This window comes from Octopus bimaculoides, chromosome 15, assembly GCF_046866305.1.
Source record: "Octopus bimaculoides isolate indiv1 chromosome 15, ASM4686630v1, whole genome shotgun sequence".
Taxonomy (NCBI): domain Eukaryota; kingdom Metazoa; phylum Mollusca; class Cephalopoda; order Octopoda; family Octopodidae; genus Octopus; species Octopus bimaculoides.
In genome coordinates this window covers 50,882,792-50,898,188 of record NC_142942.1, presented here as the reverse complement: position 1 = coordinate 50,898,188, position 15,397 = coordinate 50,882,792, and the positions used below count along the sequence as shown (strand labels likewise).

Here is a 15,397-nt window from a genome sequence, read left to right as displayed (position 1 = left end):
AAACCCTAACCCTAACCCTAACCCTAACCCTAACCCTAACCTTAACCCTATTCCAAACGTAATTATTCCATCTAGGACTATTTGGTCAGTATGTCCTTCCTTTTTTAAGATGGCAGAGTAAGGTTTTGAAAAAGCTTTTGCTACCATTTCTAGTAGAAATGAGCTACCTCAGATAGGTCTCGTTTCATTGGTCAGGTGGCTGCACAGCTGACGATAAATGTGTTGGTAATCAACCTTTATCCTGAAGAACTATGATAAATGAGTCCTGTTATGGCCATCCTATCTAGAACTATGTGTCATTTCTTTTATAAACTAGCAAGAGGTGTCATACTAAAATATATAATAACATCATCATATTCTCAAAGCTATGAGAAAATGCATGATTAATTCAAAACTATGAGTATAGTAAGCATTACATTTCACAGAGGAATCAGAATACTAAAGCGTTAATGTCTGTGTACAAGGAAACTTTTTTGTAATTAATGAGAATAATTAATATATGTATGTAGGCTTTAGCATGTTTAATTCATGAAGCATTAAAAAATTCTAAGCTAGAATTAATTATGCAGCCAGAAGAATTGGGAAACTCATTAAAGCATTGGACAAGTTGCTAACTGAACTCTACTGTTCTAATTTTATGAAATTATCAAACAGAGCTAACATATTTATTCATAACAGACTGTACCAGTGACATGTAAGAGTGCTCTTGCCAGTTCCACATAAAAGCACCCAGTACACTCTGTAAAGGAGTTGGTGTTAGGAAGGGCATCCAGCCAGAGAAACCATGGTGGTTCGGCAAAAGAGACCGATAGAATAAGTACTAGGCTTACAAAGAATAAGTCCTGGGGTCGATTTACTCAACTAAAAGGTAGTGCTCCAGCATGGCTGCAGTCAAATAACTGAAACAAGTAAAAAGAATAAAAGAAAAAAGAACCCAAATATTCTGCGTTTCATGTTCAAAGTGGCCAGATCCAGCATCTCACACCTACCCTACAATCACAACACCAAAATCTTGAAGCTACGAGATAATGCATGATTAATTCAAAGCAGTATTAACAAATAGTGGAGGCACATGGCTTAGTGGTTATGGTGTTGGACTCATGATCATAAGACTGTGGTTTCAATCTCTGGGCCAGGCGATATGTTGTTTCCTTGAGCAAAACACTTCATTTCACTTTACTCCAGTTTGGCAAAGATACGTGAGCCTGCAATGGACTAGTGTTCTGTCCAGGGGGAATATATACAGCACAGAAACTGGGAAACTGGTCCTATGTGACTTGGGAAGGAGCTTTATCCCTTTTTTTCTTGTAATATGAATAAATAAATAAATATATAAGCATCACATTTGACAGAGTGATCTGAATGTTAAAGGATTAAGTGGCTTAATATTCCACAAACACTTGTATTCTCAAGATAATCCTCAGGCATTATTGACGTGAACATTCGAGCATGGTCGTTGCCAGTGCCGCCGGACTGGCTCCCGTGCAGGTAGCACGTAAAAAACACCTTTTAAGCATGGTCGTTGCCAGAATTGCCTGTCTGGCCCTCGTGCTGGTGGCACATAAAAACACCCACTACACCTTGGGAGTGGTTGGCGTTAGGAAGGGTATCCAGCTGTAGAAACTTTGCCAGATCAGATTGAGCGCATAACAAGCTTTCACATTGTTTTCACCTACACAATTTCACAAGGCGTGGTTAGACCTGAGATTAAAATAAAATAACACTTGTTGTCATATAATTCCCTACATAAAATCCAAGTGCTAAGCAAATTAGTGTACCATTCAACCATGAAGTATTAAAGTGTCGTGTTGAACTAATTTCTTATGGATTAGTAAAAAAAAAAAAAAAAAACGGAAGTTAAGTGCACACATTTATAAAGTGAAATTTTGAAACATGCACCCCATACATGACATACAATATACTTATATATATATCATTTAATGTATACAGTATTTAAAATAAGTGATACTAATAGTTACTTGCCATAGGGGCACTGTGATATTTATCTCTCACTTCATGGAGTCCTTTTTTTTTTGTTGAATTCTACTTTAATAGAACAGTAGGATCATCAGCATCATTTAATGTCCATTTTCCATGCTGGCATGGGTTAGATGGTTTGACTGGAGATGGCATGCTGGAGAGCTGCACCAGGCACTCTATTGGTTTGGTTTCTACGGCTGGATGCCCTTCCTAACACCAACCACTCCACAGAGTGTCCCGGCTGCTTTTCCATGTCGTCTTATATACATATATGTATTTGTGTCAGCATATACAGGCTGTAGTGAATAAACTGTTGTCTAAATTACGCAAAAATGAAAATAACACTGACATCTCATTTTAACAGATATATTTACCAAAATTGCATAAAGACATCTTGAAATACTAAAGAGTTAATTTATTCAAAAAAAAAATCGCTATTGTCTTCAACACTTGTATGTCCACTTCATGAGTCCAACTACATCCATGCAAACACACATACAGACATAACATTCACACATATACAAATATACCCACGCCTACATAAAAATTAATTCTCACTCACAAAGTCACATTTCCCTGAAGCTGTGTTGACTCAAACAAGGAACTCCTGTTAATCTGTTTAAGAAACCTGTTTGAATTCTTTGAAGAAGAATTTAAATAGTATCTCAAGGAAAGCATATATGTATTCTGACATGAATGCATATATTACGAATGTATAATTATTCTTGTTTCCATAAATGAATTTCAATTTCTTGTTATACCAGTATAAAATTATACAAAATAATAACAACAATAATAAAGAAGTAAAAAAGAATATAACCTTATTACGTTCTTACATATTTTTTTGGTTTTTGTTTTTTGTTTTTTTAGGTGAAAATAGCATCTGCTGGCTTGGCAACATTAAGCAGCTTGGACCAGTTTATGAATTTGGTGAGGAATCTCCGTATGGTACCGACGATAGTAAAACACCATTTCCTATTCGGCCAACAGATAAGCGAAGTTATGCCCAAAGCTGTGTTGTTTGGATCAAAACATCTGGTTTACAAGTATGTCATCGCTCATCCGTACAGACACTGTTTGATAGTCATTTCTATTCTCCTCCTCCAACCTACTCACCTCTTTCTTCTTCTTCTTCTTCTTCTTCTTCTTCTTCTTCTTCTTCTTCCCCCTCTTCTTGTTCTTCTTCTTCTTCTTCTTCTTTTTCTTCTTCTTCTTCTTCTTCTTCTTTTTCTTCTTCTTCTTCTTCTTCTTCTTCCCCCTCTTCTTGTTCTTGTTGTTCTTCTTCTCCTTTTCCTCCTTGTTCTTGTTGTTGTTCTTTTTCTTCTTCTTCCCCTTCTTCTTCTTCTCCTTCTTCGCCTTCTACTCCTTCTTCGCCTTCTTCGCCTTCTTCTTCTTCTTCGCCTTCTTCTTCTTCTTCTTCTTCTTCTTCTTCTTCTTCTTCTTCTTCTTCTTCTTCTTCGCCTTCTTCTTCTAATAGTTTTTGTATATTCCTTCCTTATTTTGTCTTCTTTCACTTATTGGACTTCAATTTTTGCTGTTGTGGCACCAGCTCCAAGGATATAGTCATTTACATAGACCCCAGTAATTTTTCATCAACTTCTGAATAACGAAAAGCAAAGTAGACCTGGGTGGGAATTGAACACAGAATGTAGAGATATTACCAAATATCACAGGATCTGATTCTCTGCCAATAATGATGGCATGGGTTAAACAAGAGTTCTTGCGGCAACATTCTATGGTTGCATTAACCTTTACTTGTTTTCAAGCAAAAGACTTTATTCTTAAGGTTGTAGTCCACTACAAACTCAAAGAAAAAGGAGCCAAAGTGTCTTCTTGAAGGATACCTACTGTTGTTGGAAACTCTTTAGTTGACCTTTTTTATTCTTTGCACAAATCTTGAGGGGTTTTTGTACATGATGGTTAACAGCTTCGACAATCTCATCTGGGACTTCATGGTTCAACAGGTTAGGTAGAGAAATCCACAAATGCAATTTATGCCTTTTGCTTGAAAATCCTGAGTTCTTTTGTGATTCTTTTAAAGGAAAAGATCTATGATAGCATTGATCTACCTTTGCAGAAGCCATTTTGATCCCAGTACAGGATAGAATCAGTAATGAGGGGCAATTCTGTTAAGACCCATCCATGCCAACTTTATTACCAAGAATATGTTTGATGGAACCATAAAGACCAGAATTTTATTATAGGGTGGAAAGGGAGGAATCAGGATGGTATTCATTGTGTTAATAGATAAATAAGGAAGTATGCAATTACAGTAATCTTTCGACTATCGTGGGTGCTACATTCCAAAACCTCCCACATAAATAATTCAAACCTAAAAACATATATATACCTATTGGCCACAGAAACTTTGACTGAGGCCTGGTGAAACCAGGAGGCGACACCAGGCTCCAATCTGATTTGGCAGAGTTTCTACAGCTGGATGCCCTTCCTAACGCCAACAGATGATCCGCATATATCATATGCCCATACCAGCACTGTCTTCTCTCTGTTACATGCTACATCCTATCTCTCTTACAACCAGCTTTTCTCTCAATTCATTTGTGCTACACAGTTAACACACACACACTACCATTACCTCTCCACCTGGAGCATACCCACCTCATTTCTTTTCCATTAAAGTTCATGCTCTGGTTAGCATCTTCATTAGCATCAGTTTTTTTTTTCTGTCTTCCTCACACAAACAACATGCTGTGTCTAGCTTTTGTATAAGTCATTCAGCCAATAAATTTCTATCTCCATTGACATACACTCGACTGCTGCACACAATATTATTCAATATTTATGGCACAGATTAAGTTACGTGTTCAAGCAAACACAGACATGTCTAAACCGTCCTGTTTTTCTTAGCTGTTGTTGTTGTATATAGGCAGTCAGCCTCACAATCAGGTACTGCATACAGATTTGTTGTTCTGGATCTTCCGTGTCTCTAACATTCAACACTTTCCAGTTATATAACAAAACTGTCCTGATGAACGGGAACGTGAAACTCCGAGTAACAGTTTTTTGTTATATTTCTGCTGCTTTTAAATAAAGCATATTACTCTACCTCTGGTATTTGAGTACTCTTTTTCCCACCTTGTTTCACATTTATGTGCTTACTCCAGTACATACATACATACACACACACACACACACACACACACACACACACACACACACACACACACATATATATACACACACAATGGGCTTCTTTTAGTTTTTGTCTACCAGATCTACTCACAAGGCTTTGGTCAGCCTGAGGCTATAGTTGAAGATATTTGCCCAAGGTTCCACAGTGTGGAACTGAACCCAGAACCATGTAGTTGGGAAGCAAACTTCTTATACCACACAGCCATAGCTGCACCTACATTGATCAGCTTTGTTGTGTATGTAATGTTTTTCTTTTTCAGGAGGTTGGCTTACAGGATAGAGGTTGTTCTTTGTATCACCAATCCCCTTTACAGTGTGGAGCGTGTGCAATTTGTCATGTCAGCAAGACTTGGCATATATTATAAAGTAGAACGTGCAGAAAATCATGGTTCTCTACTACACTGTTTGTATCCTTCTGAGACGTTAGACTGAAACATTAGATCTCTCCCGCTTCCTCTCGGCAAGCTAACAAGCATTAACTGTGTGAGCTTCATGCAATTTATCATGTGCTTCCTTGTTGCACTTTCATGCTGTTTCACTTTAATATTTCTTTTGGTTGATATAGGTTGAAAAAAGATTGTTGAATAATGCATAAAACTTCATTATAATCCCTTTATTCTCATGCTCTTAAACCGGTTTTGCTAACCACTCACCCTTCCACTCACTTCAGGCCATGAAGCTCATAAGTTTTTATTATTTACTCAGTGTCTTCCCAGGAATAATTTGATATGCTTCCTATGCATTTGTTTATTACACACACACACACACACACATATATATATATTGGGTTGGCCATAAAGTTATATGATTCAAGTTTTAAAGATAAAGTGATTTATTCAATCAATGATATAATAACTGTTTAGTTTCAGTATTGTCAGTCATCTTATGAGGTTGATTCATTATTCTCTGTTCAAAGAATTTCTTGTCTCTTCCTGTTGAATCTTTACATCCTCTTCAGCACTGAAGGTCTATCCATTCAATGAATTTTTGAAGGGACTAAAACAGGTGAAAATCCATAGGGGTAAGTTTGGACAAATTTGGAGAGTGAAGCAAAACTTCCCCGCCAAGCTCCAGTAATGTCTGCTATGTCTACACTGAATTGTGTTGTCTAGCATTGTGTGCCCTTATGATTAACAAGTTCTGGACACTTCTGGTAGATCTCTGCATTTAATTTGTCCAGCTGGTCACAGTACACAGCTGTATTGATGGTGCTTTTTGTAGGAAAAAGTTCATAAAAGACAAGACTCTTCCAATCCCACCGGATTGAAGGCAGAACCTTTCGTGGGTCCTACTTTGAAGTTTATTTGTCGTGATTTGCCACACTTCACATTGTCATAAACAATCCATTTTCCATCTCCTCTCACTTTTTCCCTTTTGATGCCATGTCCAGAATGTAGGTCATAGGTGACCATGTTTTGCCACAATTCTCTGTTTTTTTGTTTTCTCCAACAGTTTCACTTCCTGATGTTCAATGCTTCTTTCTTCCAACCATTTCGTCAAGCTTAACATCTACATCATCCTTCTCCCCCCCCCCCCGCCCTCTGCTTCTTTTCTCTTCAATCTTTCCAGTCATCCAGACCCTCTTCCCTCATCACACGACCAAGAAATCTAAGTTGCCTGCCCATTATCTCATGAATCAGCTTCCTATTCAATGTAGCCTGGATCATCACTTCTCCATCAGACACTTTGTCCATTCTCTCCTCAATACTCGCCTTAAAAACCACATTCCACAGTTCTTTGCGTCTCGTTTCTGGTGTTATAGACCATGCCTCACTTCCATACATTAACACAAGGTAGACATAGCAGTTCAATATATGGATCTTGGTCTTGATGCTCAGAGTACAGTTTCCCAAGATCTTGTGCAATTTTGAGAATGTAGATTTTTGTTGGCGATATTCGTTTTTTGATCTCTTTCACACATCTTGCATCTTCTATATTCTCAAAGTCCCAAGGTAGTTGAAAGAATGTACCTGCTTCATGATTTGATTGTTCACTTTCAGCATGAACTTTGGGTTTCTCTTCTTTGTCACCATCATACACTTGCAATTTATGAACAGACCCTTCCTCTCATTTTCTCTGACCTCTACATCCAGAAGACTCTGAAGTTCCTTTTCTGATTCTGCTAGTAAGACTGTATCATTTGCATATCTTATGTTTGTGATGTTTCGTCCTGGAGTGGTTGACACTAGGAAGGGCATCCAGCCATAGAAACCATGCCAAATCAGACTGGAGTCTGGTGCAGCCCATCAGCTTACCAGCCCTGGTCAATCCATCCAACCCATGCCAGCATGGAAAACAGACCTTACACAATGATGATGATATATAATACATATATAATGGACAGTAGTAGTAGTAGTAGTCACAACAGCAGTATCTCCCATTTGTTTCTGATTGCCTACTCCTGGCAGATGACACCTTTGTACTACTCAGGCGACAACCCTTCACCTGTTGGTGAGGGTTTTATGAGGTCAGAGTACAAATCCCATCTCAACCTATTTTAGTCACCTTTTACAACACCCAGAGGAAACATCGGGGTCTATTCCTTGGCATGGCATGCTGGCCCCCACAACACTAGAGCAACATCAAGTGTAATGTTTTGCTCAAGAACACAACACACCACCTGGTCTCCGAATCAAACCCATGATCTGGTGATCGTGAGTTCAACACCCTGCAGATTGCAATAGTCAATGAAATAGAAACTTAGATAAAACTTAGATGTGTTTCGACCAAAGATTGGTCCAGGCCATGTCTAACTTAATAGCACCACCTGTTGGGATTATCTAAATCCTTTTTACAGTCAAGTTTTGTTTATGGTCCATTCAAGTAGTGAGTTCTTATTGAGTGAGTTGTATCCAGGTTTGGGTGGCTTGACTGGTATTCTCTGAAGAAAGCTGTCTAGATTTATGGTTTTAGAAGTTATTCTTTCTGTGTGGCCCAGTACTGGCCCACAACCCAATAGTTCTATAGTAGTTACTCTAACCCAGATGCTTTGGTCACCCTCACCTCATCATCAGAACTACAGTGAAGCATTGATAGGCCCACTGTAAACCTATAACCACCAACAGTACAGTTCACAAAGGGGTTGATCATCATCATCATCATCATCATCATCATCGTTGCCATGGTATAAAGGGGAAATTTTCATATTTTTTAAAAGATAACTGCATGTTAATGCAACTTATGTGAGGAAATTCATTAGATTAGACTAGTCCTAATGAGAGTGGGGTGGGAGTAAATCTGGTTTGATATGTATTTGATAAATAAATGAAAGATAATTTCTATACGTCAAACTCTTACATGTAGAGGAAGTGTTTAGATAATCATCAGATATATATATTAGAGCAAGGCCACTCAATATGTATGTATGTATGTGTATGTATGAATATATGTTTATATATATGTATGTGTATATATGTATGTATATATATATATATATATATATATATATATATATATATATATATATATATATATATATATATATGCATATATGCATATATGTATATACACACACACGCATATATACAGCAGACGCTCAATGGCCCAGTGGTTAGGGCAACAGACTCGCGGTTGTGAGATCACAGTTTCGATTCCCAGACCAGGCATTGTGAGTGTTTATTGAGTGAAAACACTTAAAGCCCCACGAGGCTCCAGGAGGGGATGGTGGCAAACCCTGCTGTACTCTTTTACCACAACTTTCTCTCACTCTTTCTTCCTGTTTCTGTTGTGCCTGTAATTCAAAGGGTCAGCCTTGTCACACTCTGTGTCACGCTGAATCTCCCCGGGAACTACATTAAGGGTACACGTGTCTGTGGAGTGCTCAGCCACTTGCACGTTAATTTCACGAGCAGCCTGTTCCATCAATCGGATCAACTGGAACCCTCGTCGTCGTTACAAATGGAGTGCCACTTACATATACACATGCATATATGGGTACAGAACGTCACCAAACACTAAATAACTTGAAATACAAAAACAAATGAATTCAATACACAAACAACAAGAGAAGAAAATGGAAAACAGGACAAGTAACATAAAGAATGACCCTTCATCAGTTGTCGGCTGTCTATCTACTCCTCATTTTGATCATTAAATGACAATATATATATGCTAGCATGGAAAGCGGACGTTAAACGATGATGATGATTAATGGTATTTTTTTTTATGAGCTTAAAGCTTATAGCAATCACTGCGCAATGACTAAGGAAAATAGTCTAATAATATGGCGTATTAGACTTTTTTCCTTAGTCATTTGCACGGTGATCACTATAAGAAAAAATTACCATTATTCTTATTTACTGAATTGTAAAACTCAACACCACTTAATAAAACCATTCACACCGAAATATATATATATATATATATATATATATACATGCACACGCATATGTATACATATATATATATATATATATATATATATATATATATATATATACACACACACACACATGTATGCATGAATGTGGAGATAACGCAGAAAAAGTGTGGGAAACTAATGTGTGGAGATAAATGTGAGATTGAAAAAGAGACGGAGAAAGGGAAACTTACAGTTATCTGTTAGTGTGTCTGTGTGTGTGTGTGTGTGTGTGTGTTCCATCCTCTCAAAACACCCAGTCTACACACACACACACACACACACACCAAGTGAAAGATGGTGATGATATTGCTCTTTCTCTCTCTCTCTCTCTCTCTCTCTCTCTCTCCCCCTCTGCTATTGACTTTTTGAAGTGAGAGGAGCACGTCCCACTTTGCTTGATATTCTCAGCATCTTAGTCATATCTTTAATGGCCCTTCCCGCCATATAACTATTAACCTGAATGGCTGGCCACCCACTCTCTCGGTTATACTTGGTATAGTCCCCCCCCCTCTCTCTTTCCACCCGCTCACCTCATTTCACCAACCTCTTTATTCCAGCATTTCTATACCTCTCTCTCTCTCATATATATATATATATATATATATATATATATATAAGCTACAAAGGCAGTGTTAATACTGGGAGGTAATATTTATGCCTGCTTCAATGTGGATGTTCTGTTTGTACAAACTATTCTGCAGTAGTTATCATAGATACACACATACACACACACATGCAGCTATGTATGTACGTAATGTATGTATTATATATAGCAAGAGAGTAATTGTGAGTAAAGTAAAATATGCATTTATATATATATATATATATATATATATATATATATATATATATATATATATATTCATCTTTTTGCTGCCTTCAAGATCATGCATTGGGAAAAATGCCAAACTGCCGCAAGGAAATCTACTACTTCAAAAAAATATACATGCATTCTATTTTGTACATACATACTCATCACTCCCTCTCTCTCTCTCTCTCCTTTCTCACCTCTCTCTCTCTCTCCTTTCTCACCCCTCTCTCTCTCCCTCCCTCCCCCTATCTCTCTCTCTCCCTCTCTCTCGATATTTATTTAGTAAAATCACTCATCAAATTCTTCAGATGTTGTATCATTCTACTTCTATGTACCTTCTCTTTAGTGTTCACGTCAATGAAAAGCTACAAATGCATGGACCTTTTGGTCAAGAAACCCAACATCTTATCCATGCAGTCATCACAACACCTTTATTTTCTGACCTAAATACACTGATTCTTGAAGTATTATTTGTATCCCATTTCCAAAAAATGTACTTTTGCTACACTTGTACCATGCTACACTTGTACCATGCTACACTTGTACCTTCCTGAATACATCAGTTTTTAGTTTTAATAACCACAAACAATCCATACTACTCGTATACCCCACTGAATATATCAGACTTTAATCTTTACAACCACAGAAACCCTTTGTATTACTGCACATTGCTCTTAGCAGGTTACCAAGGGAAGATTTATCAAAACTAGTCTGAGTGATGGAAAAATGAAAGCTTTGATACTAGTACAGAGAAGAAGCAGGAATAAACGATATCACAACTCATAAATTGCTGCATTAAGAAATGTTTCATTAAGGTTAAATTAGGTTGTGTGTTCAGATCTAATACCTGGTATAAATGTTATCAGAAGTGTGGACATCAGTAAGTTCCCCCAGGAATCAAGCAATATTCTTAAACTAAACAAAACTATAGGCGCAGGAGTGGCTGTGTGGTAAGTAGTTTGCTTACCAACCACATGGTTCCGGGTTCAGTCCCACTGCGTGGCATCTTGGGCAAGTGTCTTCTACTATAGCCTCGGGCCGACCAAAGCCTTGTGAGTGGATTTGGTAGACAGAAACTGAAAGAAGCCCGTATATACGTGTGTGTGTTTGTGTCTGTGTTTGTCCCTCCACCACCACTTGACAACCGATGCTGGTGTGTTTACATCGTCGTAACTTAGCGGTTCGGCAAAAGAGACTGATAGGATAAGTACCAGGCTTAGAAAAAGTAAACACTAGGGTTGATACATTCAACTAAAAATTCTTCAAGGTGGTGCTCCAGCATGGCTGCAGTCTAATGACTGAAACAAGTAAAAGATAGGAGAGTAAATGATGATGATGATGGCAGGGGTGGTTATGGTGACTCAGTAGTAGTCTCAGCCAAGGCAGGTGATGGTCACATATGTTTTTGTTGCCCTGAATAGAATATATATATATATATATATATATATATTCACACACGGCTCAAGGGAAAAAAATATTAAGTGAATGCTTTGCAATGGCATCTTTGTTAACACCTGACAGCAAGTCATTCAGGTTTATTTCAATTGCAAATGAAACAAAAAGAAATGAGAAAGAAAATTTGCTTAACTAAAAGATGTAAATATAATGTAATGTGAGAAATACAAATAGTAACAATGGAACCCAAGCCAGTTTTGAAGACTTTATGCATTCGTTTCACCTGCCCGGAATATCAAACAAATCTACCCCCTACCAAATCACATCCCCCTACCTTAGAATAAAAAACAGAAAACATGTAAATCAAACACAAGCAACCTAGCAGCAGGCTTTATGACACATATATATATGACGGGCTTCTTTCAGTTTCCATCCACTCCCAAGGCTTTGGTCGGCCTGAGGCTATTGTAAAAGACACTTGCCCAAGGTACCGTGCAGTGGGACTGAACCTGGAACTATGTAGTTGAGAAGCAAGCTTCTTACTACACCATACAGCCATGCCTGCACCTATTATGTTCTAGTAAATTCTAGACTGTTCTTGAAAGTTCTCGGGAATTTTAAACTGTTCTAGTTCAAAAGTTCTGTACATCATTTACATTATTTACTCTCCAGCCTTCATCAGGTTTCCTGGTAGAATTTTGAACCCAACCCTGGGTTCTCATTCCTAAGGTATTTTTTTGCTGATGTTATTATTATTATTATTATTATTTATTTATTTATTCAAGGCACTGCCTGGAATTGAACTCGGAATCTTGGGGTTAGTAGTCCACACGCATAACCATTACGCTATATGCCCATGGGCAATTATAGAGTGAATTTTAGGGCTTGGCAACACCCAATTTGCTAAGTTTATGGATCATCTCCCCAGGACATTTTTAACTTGGTCAACTTACAACTGAAATTTAAAATATTTAGTAAATTATATCCTTCACTAACATACAATTAGATTCTTCAGTGTTAACCTATCATTTCTTTCCACCCTCCCTCCTTCTATCTTGTCTTACAGCCTCCTTCATCCCACCTCACTACTTAACTTAGACCACTGTCTCTTCCCTTTGTTCTGCAGGATTTTTCTTCTTTTTGTATTTGTGTTATTTTTCTTCCTTTAATCAGCCTGTCATTTCCCTCCCTTCTACGTACATCTTAGTAACTGTCTAAATATTTACTTTTTGTTGAATTTCTAAACATTTACATGTCATATCAACAATTATCTTTGGCTGTATTTTGCTTATTGTTGTTGCTGGTTGATATAACCCCAGGTCAGCTTTGATCAAGAAGAGCTATGATTTGAAAAGCATTCCAACTGTTACCACAGTATGTGTTTTTGTCTTTCAGCTAATGTTTCAACTAACGTATCAAGGATCAGATTAAACTATGTAACCCACTTTTTATTCCTTTTTATTTACACATTGCTTGTGTGTTTGCACATTTTTCAGAAAAAAAAACAACAACATATAAATCAAATTTAACATATTTATAGTTAAGTTGTATAAAAGCAAACATTAGAGTTAAGAAATGGGTAGATTTGCAAGATTTCATTTTTGAGGTCTTTTATGTATCAACCCTCAAAATTAGTCTGCCATCATATTTTTCTTTAAATACTTCTTAGCAATGACTTCTAAGTCTAGCATATTCTGGTAGAAACGCTTAGTATTCCCTTAGTATTCTCCCATGTTTTCCTTCAATTTATCAGGGACATCTTGCTGCCTATTCTGCTGCAGTTTTTCATCGGAGTCTCAACCAGATCCATGTAATTTTCTACCTTGTGATTGCTTCAAAAGTTCTAGAGTATTCCAGACTATTCTTGAAAGTTCTAGTAAATTCTAGACTGTTCTTGAAAGTTCTAGGGAATTTTAAACTGTTCTAGTTCAAAAGTTCTAGAATATTCCAGACTATTCTTGAAAGTTCTAGTAAATCCTAGACTATTTTTGAAAGTTCTAGTAAATTCTAGACTATTCTTGAAAGTTCTAGTAAATTCTAGACTGTTCTTGAAACTTCTAGAGAATTTTAAACAGTTCAAGTTCAATTCCAAACTATTTTTTGAAAGTTCTAGAGTATTCCAGACTATTCTTGGAAGTTCTAGTAGATTCTACACTGTTCTTGAAAGTTCTAGAAAATTCTAGACTATGCTTGAAAGTTCTAGAAAATTCTGTCTTGTCTATTCAGCATTGAATCTATCTAGAATGTTGTAGAATATTGTAGTATCAAAATGTTGTTACTGGGATTGCAAAAGCAAAGTTTAAAGAAAATAATAGCCATTTCCTATACATTTCGAGCATAAGCAATAAAGAAATAACACTCACTGCTCATAACTACAAATAATAGTATGTAAATTTTGGGTTAAAAATCCCTTGTGGATAGAAAAAGTTGAAGGCTGCCCATGGAACACAAACCCATATCTATAAACATGACAGATGTTCTACTATTGGACCAAAGTAGTCTTTTCAATTTCTCTATCCACAGGCAGTTTTTTACTTTATTTTTTTATCCAAAGGGTTTTTGACCTAATATTTACACACTATTACTTATAGCTTTATTGAGGCAGTGACTTGGCAGAAGCATTAGCATGCTGGGCAAAATACGTAGTGGCATTTCATCTGTCTTTATGTTCTCAGTTCAAATTCCACCGAGGGCGGCTTTGCCTTTCATCCAATTCGGGCTCGATAAAATAAGTACCAGTTGACTACTGGGGTTGGTGTAATTGACTTACCCCCCTCCCTGAAGCTGCTGGTATTGTGCAAAAATTTGAAAAAGTTATCTAAGGTGGCGAGCTGGCAGAATTGTTAGCGCATCGAACAAAATGCTTAATGGCATTTCATCCGACTTTACGTTCTGAGTTCAAATTCTGCTGAGGTCAACTTTGCCTTTCATCTCTTTCGGGGTCAATAATATAAGTGCCATTTGAGTACTGGGGTCAATTTTATCAACCATCCACCTCCCCAACAACTTGTGCCAAAATTTGAAGCCTTTATCTCAAGCTTCATCTGCTTTAAGTTCAAATGTTAAAAATGATTTATTTCATCTTCTCTCAAAAGTTTCTAGGTTTTCATGACCTAAAAATCAGTGCATTTTTTTTTAAGATGGTAAGTTATGATATGAGTGAGATTTAGCTACAGTTTCTTGCAGGTTGAGCAACCATATTTATATCTCCCTCCATGAGCATATTATTGTAGCTACTGTTGTTATTGCTATTAACATTCTTGCTGTTATTGGTTGTTTTTCTCCCACTAGTATTAACAATAAACTTGCTTCTTTCTTCTATTTATTTATAGGCTGACCTACAAAAAGTTTTGCGCCATGCTAGAAAACTGCCAGATAAACAACAGCAATTCTATAAGGTGAATATGCATATTAACTATTATTTTATGAATATTCAAGTCTCATCTTCATAGATTTATACTAAGGGAGAAGGGTATACATATATATATTCATTCATTACTAGCATGAGTTAGATGAATATCTCGATGAGGCATTTTTACAAGTAAAAGATATCTTATTTCACATGTCTACACATGCTTAAAGTCAGCAGATGATTTGCTAACTGGGAAAATGACACCACCACCATTGTGTAGCACGCAACTTCAGCAAAACATCTGTAAATACACTCACATATGCACACACATGCATACACACACACA

At 37.0% G+C, this 15,397-nt stretch overlaps 1 protein-coding gene across 2 annotated transcripts in view; it reads left to right on the top strand.

Annotated features, from left to right (window-relative positions):
* Window positions 1-15,397, top strand: part of LOC106870817 (integrator complex subunit 14) — a 63,871-nt gene that overhangs the window by 43,263 nt on the left and 5,211 nt on the right. For both annotated transcript variants that reach the window (XM_089363937.1, XM_014917037.3), the window contains exons 8-9: window positions 2,851-3,026; window positions 15,032-15,097. In XM_089363937.1, the coding sequence (XP_089220063.1) occupies window positions 2,851-3,026; window positions 15,032-15,097 (242 nt within the window). The remainder of the gene's footprint in view (window positions 1-2,850; window positions 3,027-15,031; window positions 15,098-15,397) is intronic.